This window comes from Megalobrama amblycephala, linkage group LG3 (genome assembly GCF_018812025.1).
Source record: "Megalobrama amblycephala isolate DHTTF-2021 linkage group LG3, ASM1881202v1, whole genome shotgun sequence".
Lineage (NCBI taxonomy): Eukaryota > Metazoa > Chordata > Actinopteri > Cypriniformes > Xenocyprididae > Megalobrama > Megalobrama amblycephala.
Genome location: NC_063046.1, coordinates 744,445 through 768,616, shown reverse-complemented (window position 1 = coordinate 768,616; position 24,172 = coordinate 744,445). Strand labels below are relative to the sequence as shown.

Below are 24,172 nucleotides of genomic sequence, written 5' to 3'. Positions count from 1 at the left end.
CTAAAATGTATGTTATTTTTACACCAGTGCAATTAGTATCCTTCATTTGTGCACTGGTGTAAATATCACTACACTTTTTTTTTTTTTTTTTTTTAATAATTATAAGTCTATAGTTTAATTTCACAAATTTCACAATGAGTGTCATGCAGTATAGTATGGAGTTAGAAATATGACAACACAATTTGAATTTAAATTTTGTACATTTGAATGATAGACAAGTGTCATTTAACAGTATTGAATATTAAGTGGCATTTTATATAGTTTTGAAGTTAAATTTTTTTTAAACTTGAATCCTGGAAATTTGATATTTAACAATATTGAAATTTTTATGACATCATTTTCTACATAAGTATTTTCAAACAGCACATTTTATGTTCTGAATTCTTAGACTGCAAATATCCACTTCTTGAGAATACAGCTTCAGGTTTTCAACATGAACAAATTCTAAACACGAAATTCAATATTCTAAAATTCAAAACGCAGAAACACAGATACAGAATATTTAAAGTAGGTCAGAGGTCCCACTTCCAGGTTCCACAAGGAAGAGTGGAGGTTCTCGGAAAAGTCGAACATCGCATTTAGGCCAATTACAGAGTAGCAATAATTCTCAGTATGCAAGACATTTATCTCTGGGGGTCTCTGTTATGCCTATTTGTTTTCGTATAAAATATATTTAGTATGAAAGTGCAATTACTATACTTATGCTTCTTTCTGTTATTGGAATCAAATCCAAGTTGGATGTTACTCTATTTCAAACACTCGCTGATGTTTTGAGCTCAATAACTTCACAAATTATCATTCAGATATGTGTAACATAGCAGGCACGATTACATGATACGATTTATTTCCGCACAATATCATTCATATTGTAGACTTGTTAAAATAAATAAAATCAAATCAGAAGGGATAAGTATATGTGACCTATTAAAAGTCCCATTAAATTACACTTGTCTATAATTAAAATTTACACAATTAAAATTCAGATCATATTGTCATATTTATAGATCCATAGCTGGTAGTTTGTGGTGGTTCATTTTTTCCAAGAAGTCCATCAAAAGCCCAAGGTGTAGGCAGTAACAGGTGAAGTCTCTTTAGCTATCTATCAACCTGGGGTGCGTTTCCCCAAAGCGAACTATGGTTGACTAACAATGCTTTGGGGAAATGCACCCCAAGCTGAGAGCTGAATCAGTCCATCCTAAGTAAAGCTCATTGTGGAAGACTGAAGTGATGTAGAGACTGATAAAAAAAAAAGTCTACACCAAATGGTTTAAAAGTTAGATCTCAAAAATAAGTGAATAAATAACAACAACAACAACAACAGAAACTATAGGTGAAAATAGGTGCAAATATTAAAAACAAAAACATGTAAATACTTTTGTAATGGATGATGTACAAAGAAAGTTTAAGTACACAGTTGAGCAAGAACTAAGGCCTGTTACAGTAAATGCTACTATGCACTGAAATTTGGAAACAGTAACTGCATATCATGTAACAACAAATTAATGACATCCTGATATTGTGAAACTGTTTTCCACAGTTTGGGCTAATCTTTAAAACGGAATTCAATGATACCTTCATTGCATTGACAGTTATTTCATTCAGGTGAGTATTTCTTTATTTTACTTATAGTAAGAATATATTTCATTTTTGAAATTTGTTTTTTCTCTTTTTTTTTTTTTTTTTTTTTTTAGAAAAAGTCTAATATATTTATTTAAAAAAGTTAATAATATAACCTAGATTACACATTTTTCAATTTTACTCAAATTAGGGTGATGCAAAATGATTACACCCTACAACAAAAACTATTACATCTAGTACTTTGTATGGCCTCCATGATTTTTAATGACAGCAGCAAGTCTTCTAGGCATGTAATGAACAAGTTTGCAACATCTATCTTTTTCCATTCTTCAAGAATGACCTCTTTTAGAGACTAGATGCAGGATGGAGAGTGATGCTCAAATTGTCTCTTCAGAATTCCCCATAGGAGTTTGACTGGGTTCAGATCAGGAGCCATTGAATCACTTTCACCCTGATCTTCTTCAGAAGTCCAACACTGGCCTTAGATGTGTGTTTAGGATCACTGTCATTTTATAAAATGACCACGGAGTGATGGTAGCATCTTCTCTTTCAGTATAGAGCAGTACATCTGTGAATTCATGATGCTGTCAATGAAATGCAGCTCCCCGACACCAGCAGCACTCATGCAGCCCCACATAAGGACACTGCCACCACCATGTTTCACTGTAGGCACCAGGCATTTTTTCTTTGTATTCCTCACCTTTGTGATGCAATACAGTTTTGAAGCCATCAGTTCCAAAAACATTAATCTTGGTTTTTATCACTCCAGAGTATAGAGTCCCAGTAGTCGTCATCTTTGTCAGCATGGGCTCTGGCAAACTCTAGGTGGACTTTTTTGTGCCTGGGCTTTAGGAAAGGCTTCTTACGTGGATGGCACCCATGCATGCCATTCCTCTGCAGTGTATGCCGCATTGTGTCATGGGAAATAGTCCCCCCCAGTTTGGCTTTCTACTTCTTTAGATAAATGCAGTGTACTTGTATGCTGATTTTCTTCAACCCTTTTCATCAGAAGACACTCCTGTCGAGGTGTTAACTTCAATGGGTGACCTGGACGTCTCTGAGATGGTTGTAGTTCCATCTTTTTTAAATTGTTGAACCACTTTTACTATAGTATTGTGACTGATGAGCAAAGTTTTGCTGATCTTCTTGTAGCCTTCACCTTTCTGGTGTAAAGAAATTATTTTCTTTCTCAGGTCTTGTGACATTCGTCTTCCATGTGGTGCCATTGCTGACAGCATAAAATGGGAAGGGGATTTAACACCCTTTTATAGTCAACTGTCTGCTGGACACCTGTGTAATGAATAATTAGACTCAACTCTGGTTGACTTCTTGTTAAATTAGACATTTGTAGTCTAAAATTTAGCTTTGTTCCAGAGACTTTCAGTGTAGTGTACTCATTTTTGCATCACCCTAATTTTAGTAAAACTGAACATTTTGTTCTCCAAGTTATATTATTAACCTTACGTTCATGTTATCATGTTATAAGTTAAACAGATGTTATACAAAGCTTAGTCTTGTCAACATTTTGGAAAATAGTTTTTGTGTTCATTGAGATACTGTTTAAAATGTTACTTTTCAAAGGGGGTGTACTCATTTACTCTGAGCACATATACATATACATATATATATATATATATATATATATATATATATATATATATATATAAACACAATTTTATTTTTACAAACATTACTATTACAAATGTTGTAATGATTCAGTGGTATTTTTGTATGAATAAGGAGTTTGATAACAGAAGGTATGAACAACACATATCTATTCACACCATTATTGAGTCAGTTTGGAAAACATGGAAGACACAGAAGCATCTGAGGCTAAACCCTAAATCCATAGAACTATGGCAACTTCCCAAGATGTCTGGAACAACCTACAGTATCTCATAGAAGTGAGTACACCCCTCACATTTTTGTAAATATTTTTATTATATCTTTTCATGTGACAAAACTGAAGAAATGACACTTTATAAAATATAAAGTAGTGAGTGTACAGCTTGTATAACAATGTAAATTTGCTGTCCCCTTAAAATAATTCAACACAGCCATTAATGTCTAAACCGCTGGCCACAAAAGTGAGTACAACCCTAAGTAAAAATTTCCAAATTGGGACCAATTAGCCATTTTCTCTCCCCGGTGTCATGTGACTCGTTAACGTTACTAGGTCTCAGGTGTGAATGGGGAGCAGGTGAGTTAAATTTGGTGTTATCGCTCTCACTCTTTCATACTGGTCACTGGAAGTTCAATATGGCATCTCATGGCAAAGAACTCTCTGAGGATCTGAAAAAAAAAAAATTGTTGCTCAACATAAGATGGTGTAGGCTATAAGAAGACCCTGAAACTGAGCTGCAGCATGGTGGCCAAGACCATACAGCGGTTTAACAGGACAGGTTCCACTCAGAACAGGCCTCACCATGGTCAACCAAACTTGAGTGCATGTACTCAGCATCATATCCAGAGCTTGTGTTTGGGAAATAGATGTATGAGTGCTGCAATCATTGCTGCAGAGGTTGAAGGGGTGGGGGGTCAGCCTGTCAGAGTGCTCAGACCATATGCAGCACACTATATCTAACTGGTGTGCATGGCTGTCGTCCCAGAAGGAAGCCTCTTCTAAAGATGATGCACAAGGAAGCCTGCAAACCTGGATTACTGGAACCATGTCCTGTGGCCTGATGAGACCAAGATATACTTATTTGGTTTAGATGGTGTCAAGCGTATGTGGTGGCAACCAGGTGAGGATTACAAAGACAAGTGTGTCTTGCCTACAGTGAAGCATGGTGGTGGGAGTGTCATGTTCTGGGGCTGCATGAGTGCAGCCAGCACTGGGGAGCTACAGTTCATTGAGAGAACCATGAATGAGCAGATCATGATCCCCTCCCTTCGGAGACTGGGCTGCAGGGGAGTGTTCCAACATGATAACGACCCCAAACACTCCTCCAAGACAACCGCTGCCTTGCTAAAGAAGCTGAGGGTACATAAACCCTATTGAGCATCTGTGGAGCATCCTCAAATGGAAAGTGGAGGAGCGCAGGGCCTTTAACATACACCAGCTCCGTGAAGCCATCATTGGAGGAGTGGAAGAGGACTCCACTGGCAACCTGTGAAGCTCTGATGAATTCGAGGGCCCAAGAGGGTTAAGGCAGTGCTGTGAAATAATGGTGGCCACACAAAATATTGACACTTTGGGCCCATTTTGGACATTTTCACTTAGGGGTGTACTCACTTTTGAGGTCAGCGGTTTAGACATTAATGGCTGTGTGTTGAGTTATTTTGAGGGGAAAGCAATTTTTCACTGTTATACAAGCTGTACACTCACTACATTGTAGCAAAGTGGCTTTTTCTTCAGTGTTGTCACATGAAAATATATAATGTTTACAAAAATGTGAGGGGTGTACTCACTTCTGTGAGATACTGTACCTACAAACTTCCTTAAAATCTGAGTACATCTAGGAAAGAGCTGTTTTGAAGGCAAAGTGTGGACACACTAAACACTGACGTGATTTGCATAATAAACGTTAATTTTTAAACAGTACAATAGATTGCTGGTAGGTTGTTTCAGAATCTTGGAAAGGCTTTGACACTTCTATGGCTGTCGGCTTTAGTCTCAATTGCTGTGTCTTCCTGTAATCCCAGACAGATTCAATGATGGTGAGATGAGATCTTTATGTGAACTGTACCATCTATTGTTGAGCTCCTTATTTATTGTAAAACATGCCAAGATAATTTCAAAACTTGCAAAAAGAATTTGTAAATATAAGATACTACTGATATACTTAGGCAAAAGTAACTGTCAAATGTTTTTGTGAATCATCTATATTTTGTTAATAACAGGATCAAACAGACTTGTATAATACCACAAGAAAACTACGGAAAATGAAAAATAGCTGCATAAATTAACTCTTCACCAAATGCATTATAAGATTGTCTGTGCTAAATCTTACTCATTTAAAAAAAAAAAAAAAAAAAAAAAAAAGACAATGACTCCTTCTCTTCCCGTCCCTTCTGTAGTCATGGATCAATCATCACTGCTATGGAGGCAACATTTAAAAATGTACCCATTGATGTGAGGATAACCGATATTATTACAAATAGTAGCACCTCTTTTAACATCACCAGTGTAAACGGTAAGTCAAAGCAATATCTTCAATGCAATGTAATTCGGAACTATTTATTATTCTTTATTGTTATCAAACTTTTGTTGTTTATAGATTTTCTCTTGTACACTATTTTTATCTTGTTGGAAAATTATAGTTTTTTTTTAACTGTTATTTTTGTTTAACTATATTCTACAAATTATCTAAACACACAACAGTAACAATCATAACCAGTCCTACTACAACTACAACCACAACCAGTCCTACTACAACTACAACCACAACCAGTTATACTACAATTACAACTACAACCCCTGAAACCGGGTCAACAACTGAAACATCAACAGACACCACAACCCCTGAAACCACAACAACCCAAACATCAACAGACACTACAACCCCTGAAACCGCAACAACCGAAACATCAACAGACACCACAACCCCTGCAACCGCAACAACAACCCAAACATCAACAGACACTACAACCCCTGAAACCGCAACCACCGAAACATCAACAGACACCACAACCCCTGAAACCGGGTCAACAACTGAAACATCAACAGACACCACAACCCCTGAAACCGCAACAACCACAGAAACATCAACAGACACCACAACCCCTGAAACAGCAACAACAACCCAAACATCAACAGACACCACAACCCCTGAAACCACAACAACTGAAACATCAACAGACACCACAACCCCTGAAACCGCAACAACAACCGAAACATCAACAGACACCACAACCCCTGAAACCGCAACAACAACCCAAACATCAACAGACACCACAACCCCTGAAACCGCAACAACCCAAACATCAACAGACACCACAACCCCTGAAACCCCTGAAACCGGGTCAACAACTGAAACATCAACAGACACCACAACCCCTGAAACCGCAACAACAACCCAAACATCAACAGACACTACAACCCCTGAAACCGCAACCACCGAAACATCAACAGACACCACAACCCCTGAAACCGGGTCAACAACTGAAACATCAACAGACACCACAACCCCTGAAACCGCAACAACCACCGAAACATCAACAGACACCACAACCCCTGAAACAGCAACAACAACCCAAACATCAACAGACACCACAACCCCTGAAACCACAACAACCCAAACATCAACAGACACCACAACCCCTGAAACCGCAACAACAACCGAAACATCAACAGACACCACAACCCCTGAAACCGCAACAACAACCCAAACATCAACAGACACCACAACCCCTGAAACCGCAACAACTGAAACATCAACAGACACCACAACCCCTGAAACCCTTGAAACCGGGTCAACAACTGAAACATCAACAGACACCACAACCCCTGAAACCGTAACAACCGAAACATCAACAGACACCACAACCCCTGAAACCGGGTCAACAACTGAAACATCAACAGACACCACAACCCCTGAAACCGGTCAACAACTGAAACATCAACAGACACCACAACCCCTGAAACCGGGTCAACAACTGAAACATCAACAGACACCACAACCCCTGAAACCGGGTCAACAACTGAAACATCAACAGACACCACAACCCCTGAAACCGGGTCAACAACTGAAACATCAACAGACACCACAACCCCTGAAACCGGGTCAACAACTGAAACATCAACAGACACCACAACCCCTGAAACCGGGTCAACAACTGAAACATCAACAGACACCACAACCCCTGAAACCACAACAACAACCGAAACATCAACAGACACCACAACCCCTGAAACCTCAACAACAACCCAAACTTCAACAGACACCACAACCCCTGAAACCGGGTCAACAACTGAAACATCAACAGACACCACAACCCCTGAAACCGGGTCAACAACCACCGAAACATCAACAGACACCACAACCCCTGAAACCGCAACAACCACCGAAACATCAACAGACACCACAACCCCTGAAACAGCAACGACAACCCAAACATCAACAGACACCACAACCCCTGAAACCGCAACAACAACCCAAACATCAACAGACACCACAACCCCTGTAACCGGGTCAACAACTGAAACATCAACAGACACCAAAACCCCTGAAACCACAACAACTGAAACATCAACAGACACCACAACCCCTGAAACCGCAACAACAACCCAAACATCAACAGACACCACAACCCCTGAAACCGCAACAACAACCCAAACATCAACAGACACCACAACCCCTGAAACCGGGTCAACAACTGAAACATCAACAGACACCACAACCCCTGAAACCGGGTCAACAACCACCGAAACATCAACAGACACCACAACCCCTGAAACCGCAACAACCACCGAAACATCAACAGACACCACAACCCCTGAAACCGGGTCAACAACTGAAACATCAACAGACACCACAACCCCTGAAACCGCAACAACAACCCAAACATCAACAGACACCACAACCCCTGTAACCGGGTCAACAACTGAAACATCAACAGACACCACAACCCCTGAAACCACAACAACTGAAACATCAACAGACACCACAACCCCTGAAACCGCAACAACAACCCAAACATCAACAGACACCACAACCCCTGAAACCGCAACAACAACCCAAACATCAACAGACACCACAACCCCTGAAACCGGGTCAACAACTGAAACATCAACAGACACCACAACCCCTGAAACCGCAACAACCACCGAAACATCAACAGACACCACAACCCCTGAAACCGCAACAACCACCGAAACATCAACAGACACCACAACCCCTGAAACCGCAACAACCACTGAAACATCAACAGACACCACAACCCCTGAAACCGGGTCAACAACTGAAACATCAACAGACACCACAACCCCTGAAACCGCAACAACAACCCAAACATCAACAGACACCACAACCCCTGTAACCGGGTCAACAACTGAAACATCAACAGACACCACAACCCCTGAAACCACAACAACTGAAACATCAACAGACACCACAACCCCTGAAACCGCAACAACAACCCAAACATCAACAGACACCACAACCCCTGAAACCGCAACAACAACCCAAACATCAACAGACACCACAACCCCTGAAACCGGGTCAACAACTGAAACATCAACAGACACCACAACCCCTGAAACCGCAACAACTGAAACATCAACAGACACCACAACCCCTGCAACCGCAACAACAACCCAAACATCAACAGACACCACAACCCCTGAAACCGGGTCAACAACTGAAACATCAACAGACACCACAACCCCTGAAACCGCAACAACTGAAACATCAACAGACACCACAACCCCTGCAACCGCAACAACAACCCAAACATCAACAGACACCACAACCCCTGAAACCGCAACAACAACCCAAACATCAACAGACACCACAACCCCTGAAACCGGGTCAACAACTGAAACATCAACAGACACCACAACCCCTGAAACCGCAACAACAACCCAAACATCAACAGACACCACAACCCCTGAAACCGCAACAACAACCCAAACATCAACAGACACCACAACAACTGAAACCGCAACAACAACCCAAACATCAACAGACACCACAACAACTGAAACCGCAACAACAACCCAAACATCAACAGACACCACAACCCCTGAAACCGCAACAACAACCCAAACATCAACAGACACCACAACCCCTGAAACCGCAACAACAACCCAAACATCAACAGACACCACAACCCCTGAAACCGGGTCAACAACTGAAACATCAACAGACACCACAACCCCTGCAACCGCAACAACAACCCAAACATCAACAGACACCACAACCCCTGAAACCGCAACAACAACCCAAACATCAACAGACACCACAACCCCTGAAACCGGGTCAACAACTGAAACATCAACAGACACCACAACCCCTGAAACCGCAACAACTGAAACATCAACAGACACCACAACCCCTGCAACCGCAACAACAACCCAAACATCAACAGACACCACAACCCCTGAAACCGCAACAACCCAAACATCAACAGACACCACAACAACTGAAACCGCAACAACCGAAACATCAACAGACACCACAACCCCTGAAACCGCAACAACAACCCAAACATCAACAGACACCACAACCCCTGAAACCGGGTCAACAACCCAAACATCAACAGACACCACAACCCCGGAAACCGCAACAACAACCCAAACATCAACAGACACCACAACAACTGAAACCGCAACAACCCAAACATCAACAGACACCACAACCCCTGAAACCGCAACAACCCAAACATCAACAGACACCACAACCCCTGAAACCGCAACAACAACCCAAACATCAACAGACACCACAACAACTGAAACCGCAACAACCCAAACATCAACAGACACCACAACCCCTGAAACAGCAACAACAACTGAAACATCAACAGACACCACAACCCCTGAAACCGCAACAACAACCCAAACATCAACAGACATCACAACAACTGAAACCGCAACAACCCAAACATCAACAGACACCACAACCCCTGAAACCGGGTCAACAACTGAAACATCAACAGACACCACAACCCCTGAAACCACGACAACAACTCAAACATCAACAGACACCACAACCCCTGAACCCGCAACAACCCAAACATCAACAGACACCACAACCCCTGAAACCGCAACAACAACCCAAACATCAACAGACACCACAACAACTGAAACCGCAACAACCCCAACATCAACAGACACCACAACCCCTGAAACCGGGTCAACAACTGAAACATCAACAGACACCACAACCCCTGAAACCACGACAACAACTCAAACATCAACAGACACCACAACCCCTGAAACAGCAACAACAACCCAAACATCAACAGACACCACAACAACTGAAACCGCAACAACCCAAACATCAACAGACACTACAACCCCTGAAACTGCAGCAACTGAAACATCATCAGTTCGTGTTAGCTTTTCCAGCAATGAAAATTTTGATTCACAACTGTTAAATACATCTTCTGATGCATTTATTAACAGAAAGAATCTAACTGAAAAAGAGGTATGTAGTGTAACACATTTTTAATGCATACAATTTACTGAGCAAGATAAATAGTAACAAATAATTTGCATGTGAATGTATTAAGTATTTTATTCTGCAACCTAATGTAAATGTAAAAAACTATTTGCACCCCACATAGACAAAAAATGTATGTTATTTTTACACCAGTGCAATTAGTGTCCTATTTCATTTGTGCATTGGTGTAAATGTCACTACACTGTTTTTTTTATAATAATAATAATAATAATAATAATAATAATAAGTCTATATTTTAATTTCACACTGTGTGTCATGCAGTATAGTATGGAGTTAGAAATATGACAATACAATCTGAATTTGAATTGTGTAAATTTGAATGATAGACAAGGATCATTTAACAGTATTGAATAACAAGTGCCATTTTATATAGTTTTGAATTTTAATTTTTTTAAACTTGAATCCTGGACATTTGATATTTAACAATATTGAAATTAAGACATTTTCTACATAAGTATTTTCAAACAGCACATTTAATGTTCTGAATTCTTAGACTGCAAATATCCACTTCTTGAGAATACAGCTTCACGTTTTCAACATGAACAAATTCGAAACACGAAATTCAATATTCTAAAATTCAAAACGCAGAAATTCAGATTGTATTGAAAGTAGGTCAGAGGTCCCACTTCCAGGTTTCACAGGGAAGAGTGGAGATTCTTGGAAAAGTCGAACATCGCACAGGCCAATTACAGAGTAGCAATAATTCTCAGCATGTGAGACATTTATCTCTGGGGGTCTCTGTTATGCCTCTTTGTTTTAGTATAAAATATATTTAGTATGAAGGTGATTAGCATGCGTAAAAGTCACACATAACAATTACTATATTTCTGCTTCTTTCTGTTATTGGAATCAAATCCAAGTTGGATGTTAGGCTATTTCAAACACTCGCTGATATTTTGAGCTCAAGAATGTCACAAATGATCATTCAGATATGTGTAACATAGCAGGCACAATTACATGATATGATTTATTTCCGCTCAATATCATATTGTAGGCTAAAAAATAAATTAAATCAAATAAATATCTGTGACCTATTAAAAGACCCACTTAATGACACTTGTCTATTATTCAAATTTACACAATTAAAATTCAGATCATATTGTCATATTTGTAGCTTCATAGCATAGCTGGTAGTTTGCGGTGGTTCATTTTTTTCCAAGAAGTCCATCAAAAGCCCAAGGTGTAGGCAGTAACAGGTGAAGTCTCTTTAGCTATCTATCAACCTGGGGTGCGTTTCCCAAAGCGAACTATGGTCGACTAACAATGCTTTGGGGAAATGCACCCCAAGCTGAGAGCTGAATCAGTCCATCCTAAGTAAAGCTCATTGTGGAAGACTGAAGTGATGTAGACACTGATAATTTAAACCCCCTCATTGGTCACTCAGCCTTGGAAAAAAAAATAACAACAACAGAAACTATAGGTGAAAATAAGTGCAAATATTAAAAAAAAACAAAAACAAAAACAAAAACATGTAAATACTTTTGTAATGGATGATGTACAAAGAAAGTTTAAGTACACAGTGGAGCAAGAACTAAGGCCTGTTACAGTAAATGCTACTATGCACTGAAATTTGGAAACAGTAACTGCATATCATGTAACAACAAATTAATGACATCCTGATATTGTGAAACTGTTTTCCACAGTTTTCGCGAATCTTTAAAACGGAATTCAATGATACCTTCATTGCATTGACAGTTATTTCATTCAGGTGAGTATTTATTTTACTTATAGTAAGAATATATTTCATTTTTGAAATTTGTTTTTTCTTTTTTTTTCTTTTTTTTTAGAAAAAGTCTAATATATTTATTTAAAAAAGTTAGGTAAGGTTGAAAGTAACGTTAATAATATAACTTAGATTACACATTTTTCAATTTTTCTCAAATTAGGGTGATGCAAAATGATTACACCCCACAACAAAAACTATCACATCTAGTACTTTGTATGGCCTCCATGATTTTTAATGTCAACAGCAAGTTGGCGACATTTTGCAACATCTATCTTTTTCCATTCTTCAAGAATGACCAGCCAGTTTGGCTTTCTACTTCTTTAGATAAATGCAGTGTACTTGTATGCTGATTTTCTTCAACCCTTCTCATTAGAAGACGCTCCTGTCAAGGTGTTAACTTCCGTGGGTGACCTGGACGTCTCTATGAGATGGTTGCAGTTCCATCTTTTTTAAATTGTTGAACCACTTTGCTTATCAGTCAGAATACTGTAGTAAAAGTTTTTCTGATCTTCTTGTAGCCTTCACCTTTCTGGTGTAAAGAAATTATTTTCTTTCTCAGGTCTTGTGACATTTGTCTTCCATGTGGTGCCATTGCCGACAGCATAAAATGGGAAGCTTATAGTCAGCTGTCTGCTGGACACCTGTGTAATTAATAATTAGACTCACCTCTGGTTGACTTCTTGTTAAATTAGACATTTGTTGTCTTAAATTTAGCTTTGCTCCAGAGACTTTCAGTGTAGTGTACTCATTTTTGCATCACCCTAATTTTAGTAAAACTGAACATTTTGTTCTCTAAGTTATATTATTAACCTTACATTCATGTTATCATGTTATATGTTAAACAGATGTTATATAAAACTTAGTCTTGTCATCATTTTGGAAAATAGTTTTTGTGTTCATTGAGATATTGTTTAAAATGTTAGGGGGTGTACTCATTTACTCTGAGCAATATAGATATATATATATATAAACAATTTTATATTTACAAACATTAGTATTACAAATGTTGTAATGATTCAGTGGTATTTTTGTATGAATAAGGAGTTTTATAACAGAAGGTATGAACAACACAGATATCTATTCACACCATTATTGAGTCAGTTGTTTGGAAAACATGGAAGACACAGAAGCATCTGAGGCTAAACCCTAAATCCATAGAACTATGGCAACTTCCCAAGATGTCTGGAACAACCTACAGTATCTCACAGAAGTGAGTACACCCCTCACATTTTTGTAAATATTTTTATTATATCTTTTCATGCGACAAAACTGAAGAAATGACACTTTAAAAAATGTAAAGTAGTGAGTGTACAACTTGTATAACAATGTAAATTTGCTGTCCCCTTAAAATAATTCAACACAGCCATTAATATCTAAACTGCTGGCCACAAAAGTGAGTACAACGCTAAGTAAAAATGTCCAAATTGGGCCCAATTAGCCACTTTCTTTCCCCGGTGTCATGTGACTCGTTAGTGTTACAAGGTCTCAGGTGTGAATGGGGAGCAGGTGAGTTAAATTTGGTGTTATTGCTCTCGCTCTTTCATACTGGTCACTGGAAGTTCAACAAGGCACCTCAAGGCAAAGAACTCTCCGAGGATCTGAAAAAAAAAAGAAAAAAAAAAAAAAGTTGCTCTACATAAAGATGGCGTAGGCTATAAGAAGATTGCCAAGACCCCAAAACTGAGCTGCAGCATGGAGACCAAGACCATACAGCGGTTTAACATGACAGGTTCCTCGCCATGATCAACCAAAGTTGAGTGCACATACTCAGCGTCATAACCAGAGGTTGTGTTTGGAAAATAGATGTATGAGTGCTGCCAGCATTGCTGCAGAGGTTGAAGGGGTGGGGGGTCAGCCTGTCAGTGCTCAGACCATATGCTGCACACTGCATCAAATTGGTCTGCATGGCTGTCGTCCCAGACGGAAGCCTCTTCTAAAGATGATGCACAAAAAAAGCCTGCAAACAGTTTGCTGAAGACAAGCAGACTAAGGACATGGATTACTGGAACCATGTCCTGTGGTCTGATGAGACCAAGATAAACTTATTTGGTTCAGATGGTGTCAAGTGTGTGTGGCGGCAACCAGGTGAGGAGTACAAAGACAAGTGTGTCTTTGCCTACAGTCAAGCATGGTGGTGGGAGTGTCATGTTCTGGGGCTGCATGAGTGCAGCCAGCACTGGGGAGCTACAGTTCATTGAGAGAACCATGAATAAGCAGATCAGGATACAGATCCCTTCCCTTCGGAGACTGGGCCACAGGGGAGTGTTCCAACATGATAACGACCTCAAACACACTTCCAAGACGACTGCTGCCTTGCTAAAGAAGCTGAGGGTACATAAACCCTATTGAGCATCTGTGGGGCGTCCTCAAATGGAAGGTGGAGGAGCACAGGGCCTTTAACATCCACCAGCTCCATGAAGCCATCATTGGAGGACTGGAAGAGGACTCCACTGGCAACCTGTGAAGCTCTGATGAACTCGAGGGCCCAAGAGGGTTAAGGCTGTGCTGGGAAATAATGGTGGCCACACAAAATATTGACACTTTGGGCCCATTTTTTTTGGACATTTTCATTTAGGGGTGTACTCATTTGTGGCCAGCGGTTTAGACATTAATGGCTGTGTTGAGTTATTTTGAGGGGACAGCAAATTTACACTGTTATACAAGCGTACAAAGTGTCATTTCTTCACTGTTGTCACATGAAAATATATAATAAAATATTTACAAAAATGTGAGGGGTGTACTCACTTCTGTAAGATACTGTACCTACAAAATTCCTTAAAATCTGTGTACATCTAGGAAAGAGCTGTTTTGAAGGCAAAGTGTGGTCACACTAAACACTGTACAGGTACAGTAGTTTGCTGGTTGTTTTCAGATCTTGGAAAGGCTTTGACACTTCTGTGACTGTCAGCTTTAGTCTCAATTGCTGTGTCTTCCTGTAATCCCAGACAGATTCAATGATGGTGAGATGAGATCTCTATGCGAACTGTACCATCTATTGTTGGGCTCCTTATTTATTGAAAAGATTTATTGAGAAGATAATTCCAAACAACAAGATAATTCCAAATTAACAAGATAATTCCAAAACTTGCAAAAAGAATTTGTAAATATAAGATACTACTGGTATACTAAGGCAAAATATATCAGAAACTGTCAAATGTTTTTGTGAATCATCTATATTTTGTTAATAACAGGATCAAACAGACTTGTATAACACCACAAGAAAACTACAGAAAACAAAAATAGTTGCATAAATTAACTCTTCACCAAATACATTATAAGATGGTCTGTACTAAATCTTACTCATCAAAAAAAAAAAAAAAAAAAAAATGACAATGACTCCTTCTCTTCCCGTCCCTTCTGTAGTCATGGATCAATCATCACTGCTATGGAGGCAACATTTAAAAACTTAAGTAAACATTTACCCATTGATGTGAGGATAACCGATATTATTACAAAGAGTAACACCTCTTTTAACATCTCCAGTGTAAACGGTAAGTCAAAGCAATATCTTCAATACAATGTCATTCAGAACTATTTATTATTCTTTATTGTTATCAAACTTTTGTTGTTTATAGATTTTCTCATATACATTATTTTTATCTTGTTGGAAATTAATAGTTTTTTTTTCAACTGTTATTTTTGTTTAACTATATTCTACAAATTATCTAAACACACAACAGTAACAATCATAACCAGTCCTACTTCAACCACCACAACCATTCCGACTACAACCACAACCAGTCCTACTACAACTACAACTACAACCAGTCCTACTACAACTACAACCAGTCCTACTACAACTACAACCAATCCTACTACAACTACAACTACAACCAGTCCTACTACAACTACAACCAATCCTACTACAACTACAACCACAACCAGTCCTACTACAACCACAACCAGTCCTACTACAACCACAACCAGTCCTACTACAACTACAACCACAACCAGTCCTACTACAACTACAACTACAACCAGTCCAACCACAACTACAACCAGTCCAACCACAACTACAGCCAAACCAACCACCACACAAACAACAATAACGCCCACCACCACAACCACACTACCACCATATCCTCAGTTAACAGTAGCCTTACAGGTTGTCATTAAAGTGGAATTTGTTCCATCGCTTCAGAATTCAACAAGTCCAGAATTTATTACCCTAGCCACAAAGATAGAAGCTGAGGTAAGTTTTACACTGCAGACCATCCACATTCTTCAAAATCTTCTTTAGGTTCAAGAGAACTGAAGAGCAATACATACGTATTATCATTCTCAAAGATAAGGATATGATGGATTTTAAAAATCTTTTTGTTTTGATTTTAAATGCTTATATGTTTTGTTTTTTTAAATAACAGTAAAATTCAAAAGCAAAAATCTAAACTTAATTTAATACAAAGAATGTAAAATTATTTTTATTAGCACTAAAAAAGATCTACATCCATGAAATGTAATAGTTTTATAGAATATTTAGAAACATTCCTAAAACTGACTCACTATTTTCACAGTTTAACATAGTCTACAAATCAAAGTATGGGGATCTTTTCATCAAGACCAATGTGGTTGCTTTCACGTAAGTTAATAGTTTGCTTCAGTACTTAATTTACACTCTTTATCTTGCTTTCAATGTCAGACAGATTGTGTGACATTCTTAACATATTAAATAATGTCATATAAACTTACATTTATGCATTTGACACTCACTCATATTCTCATATATCTGGAAGCAGTTATAAACCGTGCTGTTTTTGTTTTGTTTTAGAGATGTTTCCAAAACCAGGGCAGATGTACAGGCGGATGTACAGGTAGATGTTAAGTTAGTGTTTAATGAAACATCAACGGAACCCATCCCCAGCAGCAATGCCATTGTGGAGACTCTGAAAGAAGCAGTTACAGCTCAAAACTCAACCTTTAACCTGGCAGTTGATACCAACACTATTACTGTCGTTAGTAAGTTCAAATCACAGATGATTTACAGTTATCTGATTTGCCCAATAAGAAATTTACAATTAATTTTCTCAAAGACTGATTTTATTGTGGTCAATGTATGCTTTTACCTTTGAGCTTTTTGGTTTTATATGCATTTTTATATGCATAGTAAAATAAAACCTGTAGCTGTAGTTTGCCTTTTTTGACAAATAATTTTGTCAGATAAATAAAATTAATTATACGTATATTTTCCTCATACAGTATCTTGTTGGCTTAATCCAACTTGTAGAGTCATTAAAAATACTTTTGGCCACTACTGTATTCCCAATAAAAAGAACTTTAAATCTTTGAAGGAATGCAGATTATGAGCTTTGACACTGAGAGAGAATACTAATGTGTTAACATTCAAAACAGTTCAAACTGACAGTGTTACTCTGTCTACTTTATTTTTTTTATCCAAACCAGCCACAACTACAGCCAAACCAACCACCACACAAACAACAACAACAACAACAATAACGCCCACCACCACCACCACACAACCACATCCTCAGCCAACAGTAGCCTTACAGGTTGTCATTAAAGTGGAATTTGTTCCATCGCTTCAGAATTCAACAAGTCCAGAATTTATTACCCTAGCCACAAAGATAGAAGCTGAGGTAAGTTTTACACTGCAGACCATCCACATTCTTCAAAATCTTCTTTAGGGTCAAGAGAACTGAAGAGCAATACATACGTATTGTATCATTCTCAAAGATAAGGATATGATGGATTTTAAAAATCTTTTTGTTTTGATTTTAAATGCTTATATGTTTTAGTTTTTTAAATAACAGTAAAATTCAAAAGCAAAAATCTAAACTTAATTTAATACAAAGAATGTAAAAAAAAATTATTAGCACTAAAAAAGATCTACATCCATGAAATGTAATAGTTTTATAGAATATTTAGAAACATTCCTAAAACTGACTCACTATTTTCACAGATTAACATAGTCTACAATGGAAAGTATGGGGATCTTTTCATCAAGACCAATGTGGTTGCTTTCACGTAAGTTAATAGTTTGCTTCAGTACTTAATTTACACTCTTTATCTTGCTTTCAATGTCAGACAGATTGTGTGACATACTTAACATATTAAAGAATGTCATTTAAACTTACATTTATGCATTTGACAGACATTCATATTCTCATATATCTGGAAGCAAGTTATAAACCGTGCTGTTTTTGTTTTGTTTTAGATCCATTTCCAAAACCAAGGCAGATGTACAGGCGGATGTACAGGTAGATGTTAAGTTAGTGTTTAATGAAACATCAACGGAACCCATCCCCAGCAGCAATGCCATTGTGGAGACTCTGAAAGAAGCAGTTACAGCTCAAAACTCAACCTTTAACCTGGCAGTTGATACCAACACTATTACTGTCGTTAGTAAGTTCAAATCACAGATGATTTACAGTTATCTGATTTGCCCAACTAAGAAATTTACAATTAATTTTCTCAAAGACTGATTTTATTGTGGTCAATGTATGCTTTTACCTTTGAGCTTTTTGGTTTTATATGCATTTTATATGCATAGTAAAATAAAACCTGTAGCTGTAGTTTGCCTTTTTTTGACAAATAATTTTGTCAGATAAATAAAATTAATTATATGTATATTTTCCTCATACAGTATTTTGTTGGCTTAATCCAATTTGTAGGGTCATTAAAAACACTTTTGGCCACTACTGTATTCCCAATAAAAAGAACTTCAAATCTTTGAAGGAATGCAGATTATGAGCTTTGACACTGAGAGAGAATGCTAATGTGCTAACATTCAAAACAGTTCAAACTGACAGTGTTACGCTGTCTACTTTATTTTTTTTATCCAAACCAGCCACAACTACAGCCAAACCAACCACCACACAAACAACAACGACAATAACGCCCACCACCACAACCACGCTACCAGCATATCCTCAGCCAACAGTAGCCTTACAGGTTGTCATTAAAGTGGAATTTGTTTTAGACCAACAAAGTCCAGAATTTAAGAACCTAGCCGCAAAGATAGAGGCTGAGGTAAGTTTTATACTGCAGACCATCCACATTCTTCAAAATCTTCTTTAGGGTCAAGAGAACTGAAGAATAATACATACATATTGTAGGATATGATGGATTTTAAAATGTTTTTGTTTTGATTTTAAATGCTTATATATTTTAGTTTTTTTTTAAATAACAGTAAAATTCAAAAGCAAAAATCTAAACTTAATTTAATACAAAGAATGTAAAAATATTTTTTAGCAGCACTAAAAAAGATCTACATCCATGAAATGTAATAGTTTCATAGAATATTTAGAAACATTCCTAAAACTGACTCATTGTTTTCACAGTTTGATGTAGTCTACAAAACAAAGTATGGGGATCTTTTCATCAAGACCATCGTGCTTGCTTTCATGTAAGTTAATGGTTTGCTTCAGTACTTAATTTACACTCTTTATCTTGCTTTCAATGTCAGACAGATTGTGTGACATTCTTGACATATTAAAGAATGTAATTTAAACTTACATTTATGCATTTGACAGACATTCATATTCTCATATATCTGGAAGCAAGTTATAAACCGTGCTGTTTTTGTTTTGTTTTAAAGATCTGTTTCCAAAACCCGGGCAGAACAAAGGGTACAGGCAGATGTTAAGTTAGTGTTTAATGAAAAGTCAACTGAAACCATCCCCAGCAGCACTGCCATTGTGAAGACTCTGAAAGAAGCAGTTACAGCTCAAAAGTCAACCTTCAACCTGGCAGTTGATACCAAAACTATTATTGTCATTAGTAAGTTTAAATCACAGATGATTTACAGTTATCTGATATGCCCAATTTCTAAAAAAATTAACTATGTTAGCTTGCCTAGAAAACAGCAGTTTGTGATCATTTTTTAAAATCATATTTGTAGAGTCACCACAGACAAGTCCAGTGATAATCCTGACTGAAGGAACCTTTGTGACTGCTCTTTCAAATAAAAGTTCACCTGAATTTCAGAACAAGGCAACGATGATAAAAACAGGGGTAGGTGTAATGTGTCTTCTTTTTGGTTATTTTAGGAAACATGCTTTTGCCAATTTAGTCTAAACAGCTCTCTCTTTTTTTTGCAGCTTGAACCCTTTTTCTTCGCTGAATACCCTGGATTCAGTAGCTTAACCATAACAAACTTCAGGTATGTATATGCTGCCGTGTTCTTGAATATAGCTTATAATTTATCATTATACTCAGTTTTAATGAATGAATTTCGATTCACATTCCCTCTCTCCAGTGATGCAGGTGTAAGAACAAAGAGTGTGCCCATGATCCGAAACTCCATAGATCTTACATTTACAGCGGAGGCCATTCTACCCAATAGCAACCAGATAGTGAACACTATAGTTCGAGCAGCCAAAAACAACTCGTTAACTTTCCAGATCTTCACGTCTGAAATTGTGATAAATAGTACAGGTAAGTGATGCACTTTAATCTTTTACTCAGACTAGTATTTTCACTTTAATTACTGCACTGTAGTATTTTTTTTTTAATTCTGTAGGATAGAGTACAGTTGTGTTTTTTTTATGCAATATTGCGCAAAATAGTGTTCACTCCTGCAAGTTCTGCGCTATCAATGCAGGAATACTTGTGCTTGGAGTCAGTTGTTTTATTTGTGATAATGCAATGAAATATGCCAAATTGTATGATAGCCTGGCCAAAAATTACATCCACACAAAGAAATTATGAACACATGCAAACAAAACCAGCAAAATATTAATAACTGATTTTAATGTGGTCAATGTATGCTTTTACCTGTGAGATTTTTGATTTTATATATGCATTTTTAGCATAGTAAAATAAAACCTGTAGCTGTAGTTTGCCTTCTTTTTGTCAGATAAATACCTTAACTATATGTATATTTTCCTCTTATTTTGATGGCTTAATCCAACTTGTAAGGTTCAATAAAAACAAATATCCTATCCGGTCAACACTTCTGGCCACTACTGTATTCCCAATAAAAAGGACTTTAAATCTTTGAAGGAATGCAGACACCGAGAGAGAATCCTAATGTGTTAAGGCCTGTTTAACACTGCAAGCATGAGCAGCGCATATTTTTTCGGCGCCCATGTTAACCAACGGATGCATTCACACAGGCTTCGGGAGCATCGCGTAAGCAGCAGTGAAGCGGGGTTTTCGGCGCCGAGTTTATTTTTGCTGCGCTGCTGATGCTCAATTAAAGTGAAAGCACACTTTTGATGGACAAAATAAATATAATTTCACACACAAAGTGTTCAAAATGCCCAGAATAAGCATGTCTAATGTGTTTTAACAAAAAATTGAGTATGACAGAAAAGAAAATTAAGAATCAAAAATAATTATAGAAGATTTACCCATTTAAATTAGTTTTTTAATTATTCAGTTTAGATTAAAGTATGGTGTATTATAAAAAACTAAAGTAAACTAGCCAGAAAATATGATATATAAACATTATTTTAGTTATTACACAGACAGCAATATAAGCTCTTGCATACCCAAATCAAACCAGAGTTTGCTCCCTTGTAAACATGTGCAAGCGGCAGATGATGTCAAACACAAACCTTACCTCATTTGTGTGCAGGATGACATGAGGCTTTTATTTATTTATTTTTATTTATTTATGTATTTACGTTTATATGAGAATGTTGTACACCTCCCCATGTTAACAAACTTTCAAGACTATCAAGTTTATAAATGATCATCTTATAAAAACTAATTTATAGCTGTCTTTGTAAACAAATGCTCACTTTATATGCAGCTTCGAGCCGCTGCTGTGACGCTGTACAAATGCTTCCAGTGTGAATACTCGCGCGTCTCTGCAGCTGCAGTGATGGTGTAGTTACACTCACGCGCTGCTCACGCTTGCAGTGTAAAACAGGCGTTAACATTCAAAACAGTTCAAACCTGCACTGTTACAACCCTCCTCTGTCTACTAGATGAGCTTTAGGCAAAATTCTGAAGGGTAACTGAATGATAAATTCTGTCTGTTCTGTTTTCTTTGTAACGCAGCAGTTTCATCAGCAGAAGTCAGCAGCAAGATCAGTGTGTTGACCGCTTTAGTCCTGGTTACTGTGTCACTTCTGGTCCCGGGGTTTGATTGACCATAACTACACATCCCAACATTACTGATTCAGACAGGTCTGAATGTCTCCTTGCACTTCTGCTCAAGTGAAGGACTCATACATAAAGCTACCGATGCTACTTAATGTGTAGTAATGAATGTACTATTTTACATAACTCTATTCTGAAAACTACAAACTTAAGCTATAATGTATTCCATTTCAGTTATGGATCTGTGTGTTCCTACATGTTTTTATAGATTTAGATCAGAACCCAGCATTGTGCACTTTTATAAACATGTAAATTCATTACATTGGTTTGTAAACTCTAAAGTTTGCTGAAATGCACATTATCTCTGGGATCATAAATTGGATAACACAAGTTCCACAACTACCTGTGATTTATATATATATATATATATATATATATATATATATATATATATAATGTTTCTGGGTTTCACACACAGACATTTATCTCATGTACACATACTTTGCAGTTCTTCTGAAATGCAACATAACCACTCTTTTGAAAGCGAGCATAAGCCATGTAATAGAAAATCTGGGTCTCTTTTATGCAGGCTGACTTCGAAGAGTGTGGAAAAGAGCTTTGATGAGCAAAAGGATGAAGTATTTCAATGATTATGAAACTTGTAAAACAACTTGGAAGAATGATAAATATTTACAGGATGTGACATCAGAAACATATGGTGGAAAAAAGTACAGATAAGATGGTCTGATAATATTACATAAAAACCTGTACAAAACAATACTTTGCCGCAGTTGGTTTTCCTCATCTTCTAAGCATCATTCTTAGTTTGTTAGCTGCATAATATTTAACAGGCATGGTTAATGCAAAATTATCTGTATCATACCAGTATTTTCTAAATTATTTAACTAAAATGTATATCCAATATTTCTGATGTTAATGTAATGCAAACCTCTTTTCTGGGGTCTTTTCTGTGAATTCATGAGAAATGTATTGACTGTTATATTGTTCACGCTGGATGTGGTAATTATTTTTCTATAACAGTTATGTATGTAGTAATATTTATCACTTTTCTTAGGACATGCTAATTAACTGTGGTGACAACTATGATTTTAATGGTGATAATAATAATAATAATAATAATAAAAAAAAAGATTCTAATTTTTAGTCATTGTATATTTTTTTTCTCTTCCTTTCTCTCAGCATTCAAATTTTCATATCAGCCGAGTTTAATTATTAGATTTAATCTGTCTTCCTACAGCCGTCTGTCCAGTTTTAGCAGTTTCATATGCGATTCATTGGCTTTTTTTAAAGCATATGATAATTAAATGATTACAAAATAATTTTGCCACCTGATGTCACCTGTTGGAGTTTGGGTTCCTTGCCGCTGTCGCCTTTGGCTTGCTTAGTTGGGGACACTTGACATTTGACTTGACATGTGATATTCAACAGTGCTTTGTTCTGCCTGCATTGACATTATTCTATAAGAGCTGCTGTGCAGCCAAAATTATATACCAGTTATCACTTTAAAGCTGCTTTGACACAATCTGCATTGTAAAAAGCGCTATATAAATAAAGGTGACTTGACAAAACATTATTAATTGATAGTCCACCTTGAAATTACATAATTTACTTACCCTCATTACATTCTAAATCTGTATGAGTGTGAAAAGATATTACACAAAAAGATATTTTGTTTTTACATTCCATGCAATGTAAGTTATGGGAAACAACCCAT

General features: G+C 37.4%; 2 protein-coding genes across 2 annotated transcripts; both read left to right on the top strand.

Annotated features, from left to right (window-relative positions):
- The first annotated feature begins 5,620 nt into the window (after positions 1 to 5,620).
- LOC125263939 (bromodomain-containing protein DDB_G0280777-like) lies at positions 5,621 to 7,177 on the top strand. The gene is made up of 2 exons (XM_048183139.1): positions 5,621 to 5,714; positions 5,919 to 7,177. Exons 1-2 carry the CDS (start codon positions 5,621 to 5,623, stop codon positions 7,037 to 7,039), a joined length of 1,215 nt encoding a protein of 404 aa, XP_048039096.1. The 3' UTR covers positions 7,040 to 7,177.
- On the top strand, positions 7,128 to 23,595 carry LOC125264226 (mucin-2-like; the record flags this gene model as incomplete). The annotated part of the gene is made up of 16 exons (XM_048183433.1): positions 7,128 to 10,667; positions 12,347 to 12,411; positions 15,793 to 15,920; positions 16,110 to 16,621; positions 16,944 to 17,008; positions 17,198 to 17,385; positions 17,830 to 18,023; positions 18,347 to 18,411; positions 18,602 to 18,789; positions 19,235 to 19,416; positions 19,728 to 19,792; positions 19,985 to 20,166; positions 20,288 to 20,400; positions 20,487 to 20,548; positions 20,645 to 20,823; positions 22,396 to 23,595. Coding segments are annotated over 16 exons (5,820 nt in total), but the record flags the coding sequence as incomplete, so codon positions are not given.
- Positions 23,596 to 24,172: the final 577 nt, after the last annotated feature.

Excerpts from the sequence above, each read along its gene's own strand:
- LOC125263939 (XM_048183139.1), top strand. The coding sequence starts at position 5,621 with ATGGAGGCAACATTTAAAAATGTACCCATTGATGTGAGGATAACCGAT. Across the intron at positions 5,715-5,918 it reads TAACATCACCAGTGTAAACG|TCCTACTACAACTACAACCA; the intron begins GTAAGTCAAAGC and ends AATCATAACCAG.